Source organism: Ananas comosus, linkage group 1 (genome assembly GCF_001540865.1).
Source record: "Ananas comosus cultivar F153 linkage group 1, ASM154086v1, whole genome shotgun sequence".
Taxonomy (NCBI): Eukaryota; Viridiplantae; Streptophyta; class Magnoliopsida; order Poales; family Bromeliaceae; genus Ananas; species Ananas comosus.
In genome coordinates this window covers 2296094-2307995 of record NC_033621.1, presented here as the reverse complement: position 1 = coordinate 2307995, position 11902 = coordinate 2296094, and the positions used below count along the sequence as shown (strand labels likewise).

The 11902-nt window shown below is 38.4% G+C and overlaps 2 protein-coding genes across 2 annotated transcripts; both read right to left on the bottom strand.

The window, feature by feature from the left end:
- On the bottom strand, positions 215-8443 carry LOC109715975 (protein DETOXIFICATION 51-like). Its single transcript, XM_020241237.1, has 4 exons — positions 8438-8443; positions 7888-7962; positions 7604-7717; positions 215-1199 (listed from the first exon to the last, which is right to left on the bottom strand). Exons 1-4 carry the CDS (start codon positions 8441-8443, stop codon positions 345-347), a joined length of 1050 nt encoding a protein of 349 aa, XP_020096826.1. The 3' UTR covers positions 215-344.
- LOC109720803 (putative pentatricopeptide repeat-containing protein At1g26500) lies at positions 7175-10626 on the bottom strand. Its single transcript, XM_020248125.1, has 2 exons — positions 8327-10626; positions 7175-8240 (listed from the first exon to the last, which is right to left on the bottom strand). Exon 1 carries the CDS (start codon positions 10534-10536, stop codon positions 9166-9168), a length of 1371 nt encoding a protein of 456 aa, XP_020103714.1. The 5' UTR covers positions 10537-10626; the 3' UTR covers positions 7175-8240; positions 8327-9165.

Below are 11902 nucleotides of genomic sequence, written 5' to 3'. Positions count from 1 at the left end.
TTTGTTTTTCTTTTCTTTTCCACTTCCTTAACTCTTTTCATTGTTTCATGTTTGGGAAAGAAACAGAGAAATAATTTTAAATGTATTATAAAGTGTATTATTTAAATGTATTATAAAGTGTAAATTAAGCTCTTTTTTTGTATTTTATACGAATATTATATATGCATGTTGTCTTAAAGAGCTCAACTTTAATTTGATCCCTAAGAACAAAAAAAAAAAAAAAAAAAAAAAAAAAAAAAAAAAAAAAATACTCGCTCTCGCTCTTGGTCTCTCATATCGTTCCACGCGGTAAGAGCGCAGCAGAGTGTCGTAGATAGGTTACATTACATTATTACAAATCATCATCATCCTCTCTCGATCTCCACCACCGTCCTGATCGAGATCAGCGGCTGGTAGCAGCTCACCTTGTCTCCTCCCTCCTGGGGCTCCGGGCCAATCAGCATCGCCCCGGCCTTCTCGACGTCCGGGGCGGGGGCGGGGGCGGGGGCGGGCGCGGACGTGAGCAGCTGGGCCCGGCGCGCCTGCGCGTCCCAGTCGGTGGTCCAGACGACGTAGAGCATGAGGCCGGCGCAGCAGACCTGGGCCGCGAGCAGGCCCATCCAGAGGCCGCAGAAGCCCACGCCGAGGCCGAAGCCCAGGCCCACGGCGACGGGGGCGCCCACGAGGTAGAAGGCGCCGAGGTTGACTTGGGCGGCGTGGGCCGGGCGCGCGGTGCCGCGGAGGACGCCGCAGCCCACGGTCTGGGGGCAGTTGCCGAGCTCGCACAGCCCGACGATGGGGAGCGCGGCGGCCGTGAGGCGCAGGATGTCGGCGTCGGCGGTGAACATGCGGCCCCAGCGCTCCCGCACGCCGGCGGCGAAGCCCAGGGCGCCGAGGCCCGTGAGCGCAGCGAGCCCCACGGCCGTGGCGGCGGCGGCGCGCGCGCGCGCGGGGCGGTTGGCGCCGAGCTCGTTGCCGACGCGCGTGGACACGCCGAAGCCGAGCGAGGAGGGGAAGACGTAGACGAGCGCCGTGGTCTGGATGAGCACGCCCATGGCGGCCACGGTGGGCTTGGGGTCCGGGAGGAGGCCGCAGAGGAGGATCATCAGCTCGTACCACCACCACTCGAGGCACACCGACACGCAGCTCGGCCCCGCCAGCCGCGCCAGGGGCCCCCACCCGGAGAGGCGCTCGCCCCAGCCCCAGCCCCCGCCCCGGCGCTGCNGAGAGAGAGAGAGAGAGAGAGAGAGAGAGAGAGAGGGAGAGATGTATATATATGGTGTACATGTCATTGAGTTGGCACTCTAATAAATGATGTTTAAATTGTTGTAAGAGAAGAAGAGTTTGAGATGAGGAGTGGAGAATTGTTAAACTGCTCATGGCACGCAATATGCATGTGCCCTTTAAAAAGATATATTATAAGCATATATTATGAACCCTGTACGTATATTGATTCTCTTAATTAAATGGCCCCATAAATATAAATCTAATTCCACTACCACCACCACCACCACCACCTCCACCATCCACCATGCACTTGGTAACTACTGCGCGTGTTGTAGTGTTGAACCACTTTTTTTTCTCCACAAAAGTTTCAACCACATCAATTGGTTCCCACTAATCACCTCTCTCTCTCTCTCTCTCTCTCTCTCTCTCTCTCTTTTAAAAGATCGATCTGATAAAATGTGTAGAGCTATTATGCTATCGGAAGCATAAAGGACAACTTTTTGGCTCTTGAATAAGAATTGTACCGTTGAGATGATTGCGGTCCCTCATAGAATGATAATATTAATCTAAAAGTTAGAAATAATCAAAAAATTGATTTAAGGACTAAAAAGTCGGAAGTACCAGATTTTCTATACTTCTGATAGTATAGTAACTCTACTCCTAATAAAATTGTCTTCCAAAATATGTTTAATATTTTTACTCATATACGCATAATAGAATCAGCAAATGAAAGAAGAGATAAAGATTTGACACGTTAGAATATAATATGATATCTTAATCTCTTGAATGTTGAAGGAGAAACTAAATTCACGATCTTGTTAGACGACGAGAGCTTGAAATTTGTTAAATAATAAAAGCTTAAGCTTTTGAGAATAATGGTTGGTTCATATTATCACGTCGGGCTCCTACGGTTATCAATTTCTTCTCATTTAATTCAAGTTCATATAATGGGGTCTAGCGAAAGTCTCGAGCTCAGATGTAATAAAAATATTTAAACACCGTTCTCAACCAGCTCAGTTTAAGCTTTTTGAAGAATATCGATCGGTTCACATTAATACTTAACAAAATTGGCTGTGACAATATGTCACGCTTAAACAACATCCTATTAATGTATCTGTTTATTTGTGTACCATCGAATATTTTGGTCCTCTATCCTTCCTAACTCATGTTGAATATAAAATATTAAAATATTATCTCTAATTAATTTCGCAGCTTAAATTATATCATATTTTATTAATTGCCAAATTAAAGAGTGAAAAAAAGGAGGAGAAGAATAAACTATATATGAGGAAATCAAAACCGTGAAGAGATCTTCTTTTTCCAAACGAAGGATTGGAATCGTGAAAACGAACGTCTACGCAAATTAATGTAATTAATTAATCTCTTATTATTAACTCTTTTGCTCATCCTCTCACTCTTCTCTAACTCCCTCCGTAGCCACTCGTGGAAAGTAACTTTTGAGTATGAAAAAATTATTGCACTGTGATAACACAAATCCATCCTTAATTTAGGCAATTCCTAATTGCACGCAAGAGAAATTGACGAAAGAAAAAAGGAAAAAAAAGAGAGAGTACAGTAACAGATTTGCTCGATTGACACAGGTTGTTTTTTGTTTTTCTCACTGACAAACCCATGAAGCCTCACAAGAAATACTAATGGGAGGGGTTGCAGGGAAGGGGTACTCAGATAGACGCCCTGAAGACACAGATACTGGTGGCGGCAACGTGGTGTGTGATCTGGTGCGAAAGAAATAACGTTAATTATTTTCAGAAATCTATCTACGGCGCTACTTTAACTGCTCAACGTATTTGTGTGCGTGCTGGCAAGGAAGTGGACTGAGTTTTGTAGGACCGGACGATGTCTGTAGTTTTAAAATTTTTTGTTTCGTCGCTTGCATTTTCTTTTGATCGCTTTTCTTTTTGGACCGATCTTTTTTCTATTGGCTTTTCTTTTTTCTGAGGCTCTTGTTGTTTTACTCTATGTAGCTAAATTCATTTGATAAAAGAATTTAGCATGTAGCGTGCTGCCTTTTTTTTCAAAAAAAGAAAAAAGAAAAAAAAAAAACACTACTTGCTCATATATATTTATCATCACAACAGTTAAATTCGGTCCATAGAATTCGTACAAATTGGTTACAATAATTAATCCTTCAAACTTATGTTCACATATATGGAAGTGCATTTAATTAACTAAATGGGAAAAAAAAAAAAGAAAAAGTAATTAAATGCACTTCCATATATGTGAACATAAGTTTGAAGGATTAATTATTGTAACCAATTTGTACGAATTCTATGGACCGAATTTAACTGTTGTGATGATAAATATATATGAGCAAGTAGTGTTTTTTTTTTTTCTTTTTTCTTTTTTTGAAAAAAAAGGCAGCACGCTACATGCTAAATTCTTTTATCAAATGAATTTAGCTACATAGAGTAAAACAACAAGAGCCTCAGAAAAAAGAAAAGCCAATAGNACTATATATATATATATATATATATATATATATATATATATATATAGTCCGGCTACTATACTCTTATGAGTATAGAGCCTCTTGTACTCATAAATTTTTTACTGTTAGATCTATTTATTTGATCATTTCTATCTGTTAGATCATACTATTCAACTAACCACCCACTCAATCTACTATCATCCTAAACGCATAACCTTTCATCCAACGGTCGAAAACTCGATAGTACTATGCAAGCGCTTGATACTATCAATGTTATAGTATCACAATATATATATATATATATGAAGAGTCTGGCTACTATACTTTTATGAGTATGATCGCCTTCGTACTCATAAGTCGTTTTCGATAATGGAACTTCTGAATGGCGATCCAAATCGTTAAGTATGATTTAGAGCATTTAAAATGTATAGAAATCAAATTTTATAATTTTTCAACATCATTTACCTTATGATCAAAAGATCTTAAAATTGACAATTTTTAACAACCGTTATAAGATACTTGCTAATTTAACGGTGAACAAGAATCGGAAGTGGTTGATTTTTTTATAAAAAATTCTATTAACTATCTAAATAAAAATCAGATTTTGAATTGAAAAATCCGATCATCTATTTTTTGAAGGTTCTTCAATTTTGACTATTCATTTTATGCCCGCTTAATTAATAGACTTTAATATAATTTTGAAATTTATGAAATTTATTTTCTAAAAATTTTAAATATTTTAAATCATATTTAATGTGTAAATCGTAGATTCGGAAGCTCCATCATTAATAATTTATGAGTATAAAGAGTTCTATACTTGTAAGAGTAAGGTAACCCTACTCTATATATATTTATCATTACAACAGTAAAATTCAGTCGATAAAATTCGACAAATTGGTTACAATAATTAATCCTTCAAACTTATGTTCATATGAAAGTACATTTAATTAATTAAATTTGAGGCCACACGCAAGAGAGTCGATGAAAAAAAAAAAATTGAGTGCGATAAGAGAATTGCTTAATTAACACAACATTGTTTTTACTTGTTACTGATAAAGAAGCATCATATGACACCACAAACAACAATTATATATAAAATGAAAACATCAAGCCTAACAAGAAACACTACTTGCTCATATATCATTTTTTTTTTTTTTGAGAGAGATAGACAGCACGCTACCCGCTTCGTTTATTTCATTTAGAAATAAACTTAGCAAGAAATGTGAATCAACTAGGATTCGAATTTGGATCTCGGATACCAACTACCAACCCTTTGCCACTTGCTCTAGGGACGGTCAGTGCTCATATATCATTACAACAGTAAAATTAGGTCGATAGAATTAGACAAACTGGTTACAATAATTGATCCTTGAAAGTAATGTTTATATATATATATATATATGAAAGCACATTCAATTAATTAAATCCTGGGCTAAAACATTAACTTCCAAGAAAGGTAGCTAGGCAACCCTCTATGTATAAATTAATTAGGAAGGAGAGTAGAGGAAGCAACAAGGAACAGATATGTGCAATGCAAAATATAGAGAATGATCTTACACCTAACAACAAGCATAATATTAATGCAATATCCAAAACCAGGTGCATACATATATATACAGAAGCAAACAGGTGAATCATTTTAAGGACATTTTAAAAATCATACACATACAAAGAGTTCCCAAAGAGAGAGGCTAAATTGTCCAATAAATGACCCCCACACAATGATTTACTTTTTTTGGATATATTGTTGAGTGTTTGGCTTTTTTAGCAAGTCCCTAGTTACAAAGCTTTCTTTTTCTCCAAATAATTAGCAATATCTTTTTCAGTTACATGTATTGTACTCTTTGTTCATTATGGATTGGTCCACTATTTTAATCCCTGCATCAAAATTAGAAACATGACAATTAGTGGAGGCTTATCCTATGTCACTTCAATAGTAAAGATTAAGATTAAAAGCTTTTTTTCTTTTTAATCCATTGTTGTTGTCATGAAATTACAAGTACTCCTATGCAATCCCATGTAGAAGTTGGTGCTTCAACTTAAACTTTTGAGCTTCTTTTATGAGAGTGAGGATTCTTGTGTCATCAAATAAATTTTATATAAAGTTTACATCTTTAATTACTAGATAGCATGATAATGCAAGAGACATCCAGGTTCCTTTTTTATTTTATTTTTTTTAATTTCTGCTCTAGCATTATTATGTATGTAGTAAGCCTTAGTCTTACAAGAATCTTACTGGTCAGATTTTTTTTAAAAAAAATTTGTACCTGTCATTTTCAGAGGATCCAATTGTTATCTAAAATTGGACTCATAAAATCTATACATTTCTCTACTTGTTCCTGTGAAATTCTGTCAACTTGACAGAGTTGATTTTCGTTGTATTGACTATAAAATTGTTTTTCACAGGAAAAAAAAAAAAAAAAAGAAAGAAAAAGGTCAAGCACTATTTCTCTTGTTTTTTATCTAGTGTTTGAATTGGATACAAGAGGGGGATAAGAAGGTTATCCCCCTCTTGTACCCAAACACATTTTTGGGTAGGTGGGAACACTTGTTCCCACCTATAGTTCCCAGACCTATACCCTATACCAGGGTATAGGTGGGAACAAGTGTTCCCACCCACCGGTACGAGAGAGAGGGAGAGAGAGAGAGAGAGATTTAGATTTTTATTTTAAATTTAAATTTTAAAAATTTATAATTTATAATTTTAAATTATAAATTTTAAAGTTTAAACTTTAAATTTGGTATTTTTAAATTTTAAATTTTAAATATGATNATATTTAAAATTAAAATTTTAAAAATTAAAAATTAAAATTTTAATTTAAAAATTTAAAATTTTTAAGTTAAAAATTTCAATTTAAAATTATAAGTTTAAAATTTTAAATTCAATTATAAGGGTAATATCATTATTTTCTATTTATAACTATCAACTATTCCACTTTATACGCACATTTTCATCCAAACACAATTTTTCTAGTTCTAGCTTATACTCATATTTTCATCCAAGCAAAAAAACACCCTTGTTCCTACGAAAACTCATACTTGTACGGTTGCACCTATCCCCGGTATAACTAGCTCTTGCTTAGAGAAAAGAAAAATCCTCTATTATAAAGAAAATCAGGTAACTAAGTGCCTCTTTTTTTTTTTTGCCCATAATTGGTTTTCATAAAGAAATTAACTTTCACTTAAACTAAACTTCAGGCTAAAAGTTATTTTTCAATAATTGTTTAGCTAATAGCAAGTTAGTGACTACTTTGGAACTATAGTTATAGTTATCCCCTTTTTATTTCTTGTATAAAAATTTTCATACTAGCGCTTAAGAGGATATAAAAAGATTATAACAGTTAACTCTTTATTGCTTTTCCTGGTCTCTTTCTCTTATATAAATGATTTCACCACCATCTAGGACAAAATCAATTTTATTATTTTGAAAAAATAGAGTTAGTGGCAAATTTAATTTACATTACAAACCAAACAATAGAAGTGAACATTTACAGCTAAAAACGACTTGTGAAACAAACATGCCTTAAATGGAGCCCATTAAAAATATATATATCAGGGAAGAATCCATATCTCTTTGTCAGAATAGCGAAGATAACTTTCGTTATCTCCGCTTATCCCCGAACCAAACAGGACCTTAATCTCTGGTTATTATGTTAGGACCATGGATAAGCATTCCCTGTACCAAACATGGTAAAGTCAAACAAGTCTATACGACCCAAAAATCCACAATTATTACTAAAGATACAAGATTCCCGCACTAAACAAGCATTTTAAAATAGAATTCCCCTGCTCTTTCGCTAATTATCTATACTGAACATTAATGAGTTGCACATAGAATCACCCTGCCTCACAATCCCAAAAATAGAAGAGAAGAATCAACAATATGAAGTCGACTCGCTTACAGTGGTCATCTGCATGTGATAGACCTAAGGCTCAAATAGATCTTACTGAAGAGGTGGCGCTTTGCAGAGATTCTGAGAATTGTTGTCTCGTTAGAGCTGTTTGAAGAAGCACAAACTGCTTGAAACGGTCGTTCCATAAACATCCTGTTAGCAACTTAGGCTGTTAAGCAAAACAGAGAAGCTTCAAATTGTAGTTTCTGCTTTCAGAACCAGAAGCTCACTTTTAACTCGTTAATTTGTATAATACTTGCGCGGAAGCTTCTTAGAGTAGTGAAGTAGTTCCAGAAGCCAGAGAAGAAGCGGAAAGAATGGCTTTGCAAATCTCATTACTGGAAAATGGGCTCCTGGGATGCTTCCTTTTTCGTTTGTCCTTCTACTAGAGAAGTAGAAGGACAAGTTATTCACCTGAAGACAATTTTAGCCGGACACCAAGTTGGAAAATTTAAGGGAGATCAACCATCTTCTACAATCCAAGAAGTGCTTTCAGCTGTCCAGCACGGCAAGAACAGATAGGATGGTCCCCCAACTTGGTTTGCAGAAACTGATATGCTTTTTAGCCCTTATCCCCAGTGCTTTTCTTCCCATGATGTCTATAGTTCTGGATTGATCTTCCGAGTCAACATTACATGCATGTCAGATGAATCAGATGTTGGCCCGATTTCGAGCGAGTTGAAATCACAAGTCTGAACATGCGTCATAATGAAAAATCACATTATCTACTGCTGAAGTTGTTAATCTATAACACAAGAAAGCAAAAATACGTCCCTACCGTCGCACCAATGAAGCGAAGCCCTTTCCATACGCTATCAATTGGTGTAGAGCAGAGTTATGATTCTGAATCAATTCCACATCCACCTCAAAATAATTGCTTATCGCCTACCTCCATCGATACAACAACTTCCTCCCTCAGCTTCACGTTTTTCTATCTTGACGTCTCCTTCTCTCTATATCTCCTCCGCCATATCCTAAACATATTTACACATCTCTGGTCCAAGATGGCGCTATATCGGGCAAGGTTTGGACAACAATAAACTTTTTATGGCATTCTGGGCCAACCTGTATGGTATGATGACCAATGCATTCACAAGATGAATTTGGACCAAACACTGAATCAAACCTTTTTGTAGTGCTTAATCGGCCTGAAATTATAAGCTCTAGCGAGAGCTGTTATCATCCTTTCTAACATCATTACCATAATTGTGGAATAAAATTGATCAATTTGACCCTGGACAAATTGCGCTCACTCATTTTTAAAGACCTCAGACTTGAAGAAGATTTAGGTCTAGTTTGGTAGTGTGGTGGTTAAAAACACCTCTTTTATACTTCAGAAGACCCAAAAATTCTAAACTGCTTTCAATATCTTTACCCTTGAAGTTTGAGGTTGAGGGTTGCTCAAGTCAAAGCGCTGCGAACACCTTATTTTTTTGGTTCACCACAGGTCTATATATGTTGGAATCTTTCAACAGTTACCGCAGCCCCTCTGCGATGCTTGCAATGTTTCTTTAATCTTCCCCTTCCAATTCATCCACCAGCAAATTTTAGCAAGCACCTTAATGAATCTCAATTACACAATTATATAAAACAAATCTCCTCATTATTGTTTATAAATCATAACAACCCATTCATTGCTCTTCTTCTCCTATCCCTTGTAGCCATCCTTTCCCCATACCTCAAAAATATATCCGCAAGATCAACCAACCCCACCTCCTTCATCCTCCTCCCAACCTCCTCGAACATCACCACCCCTTCCTCATTTGAAAAATAATACAAAAACTTGTTGTAATCAAACCGCGGCACCTCCACCGCGCCATTCATCATCCTCTCGACGTACTTCGTCGCGGCCAGCGTCTTCCCCGCCTTCACCAACCCCCCAACAAATACACTCTCAAAGTTCACCAATGGGTCCTTCCCCTTTCTACCCCTCTTCCCCATATGCCCCTGTAGAAGCATAATATATGTGTGCATGATCGGCTCACACCCTCTCTCAAGCATTTCCCTGAACACCTGGGTTGCATCATTTGCCCTCTTTATCCTCAACAACCCTTTGATCAATCCATGGAATAAGCTTATATCCGGGTCCCTAACCGCGCAGAAAACCTTATATGCCTCTCTCACCTTCCTCTTCGCCAAGAGCCCGTATACTAGAGCTCCTAATGTAACACCATCCGCCTCTATACCTCTCTTAAGCATTTCACCGAACAACATGTTAGCGTAGGGGAGCGCACCTCGTTTACATAGCCGAGTGATCACCATGCTATAAGACTCGAGACCCACGTCGCGGGGCCTCCTCGTGCGCATGGATTTGAGCATCGCCGCGGCGTCCTCGAAGCGGTTGGATTTGAGCATGGCGAGGATCATCGCGTCGTGCGCGTCGGCCCCGGGCTCGATCCCCGCGGCGGCCGCGGCGTTCCACAGCTTCGCGGCGCCCGCGAGGTCGCCGCCGCGGCAGGATCCCGCGATGAGGAGCGCGTACGTGTCCGCATCGGGGGCGACGCGGGCCCGGAGCTTGGAGGCCACGGCGATGGCGACGTCGACCATCCTGCGCTCGCAGAGGGTTCGGACGACGAGGTTTAGGGTTTCTGCGGTGCACAGAGAGGGGTTCAGGGCGAAGAGGTCGCGGATCTTGGAGATCTCGCGGGCCTCGCCGAGGGCGCGCGCGGCGACGCGGAGGAGGCCGGGGGAGAGGGCGGCGGAGGAGGAGAGGTCGAGGAGGGTGGACCAGAGGAGGTGGACGTGGCGGGACTTTCCGAGGACGTCGAGGAGGCGAGCGGAGGCGGCAGGGGAGGGGTCGAAGGAGCGGAAGCGGCGGAGGAAGAGGAGGAGGCGGTGGACGGGGCGCCATGAGAGGGGGAAGCGGGAGCACACCTGGAGGAAGATCTCATGGAGCGAGGAGGAGGAGGAGGAGGAGGAGGAGGAGGCGTGGGGAGGAGGAGCGGATTCGGTGCTTAAGCTCACCGCGGAGGGCTCCTCGATCTCCATTCGCTACCACTCACTCTTCGGATCCCACGATGATCTCCTCCTCCTCGAGGTCGACGACGAGCTCCTCCCCGATGTTCTCCACCACCGGTGATCCTTTTCTCCCCCTATAAAAACCCTAACTTTTTGATCTGATATCTATTGTTTCCTCTGATTTGTTCACNGAGGAGACGAGTGGGCAGGGAACGAGCGGGCATGGAGAGGAGATGAGAGTTAGTAAAAGTGTTGCAGCTCAGCAGCTCTAGTAGTAAATATTAATTATTTTAACAAAAATAATTTCGTACCGCTTCTCCAAATATAGCGAATAAAAAATATATTTCTATAAAATTCAACTTTTATATATTATTTCTATAAAACTTCTGATATTTTTAAGTATGTTCAATCTGATTTGTTACCGCTAGAAAACTTTATATTTTTAATTTTGCCATCACAAATACATTTTTCAAGAAGTCATAACAGTATAATATAAAAGAATAAAATTGTCAAAAACTAGTTAAGGTTAAGTATTTGACCTATGGTTAACTAAACTTTTCTAACAGATTCTAACAACTGCAACATATTTGAAAACGTCAGAACTTTTGTAAAGACAATATATCAAAATTGAACTTTGTAGGAATATATTTGTCGTTCACTATGTTTGCAAGAACCTGTATAAAATTAACCCTTAAAAAAATAGATGGAATCATTCTCTAAATTAGATAAGTTAAAAATTATTTTAAAAGGTGAACTTCAAATATGGCAATTTCTCACTTTACTATCCTGTGGGTTAAAGTATATCAACTTAGTACTCTGTGATTACATTTTTCTCTTTTCGTCAACCCCTCCGTTAACTTTTTGTTAAATCATACACAAAAAAAACTTCAGATACTCACCTATAGTTTATCGAATATTCACTTTAGTACATTTTAGTTTTAATTTTGTCACTGGTTTAACGAAAAAAATTAGCAAAAGAGGATAACAAAAAGAGAAAAATAAAATCATAGGAAACGAAAGTTATACACTTTAAATCGCATGGTATTAAAGTGAAAAAGTGTGAAACTAAAAGGGTGGTATTTGAAGTTTTTCCTATTTTAAATCATTTAAACATATAGTTCAACCACCGAATCGGTGAAAAGAATCGATTTTAAATCAAACCAAATTCAATTCTCTAAATTAGATAAGTAAAAAGTTATTTTAAACCATTCAAACATGCGGTTCAACCACCGAACTGGTGAACAAATCTGATTTTAATCAAATCGGCCATATTTTTTTTATCAAGTCATATTACATTCCAACAAGTTAAAATCAACTTAGTTGATTTTATTTTTCGTTAGCATATGTTGAGTTTTATAAAAAGTAAAAAAAAATTTAAAATTATATCTATTTAATT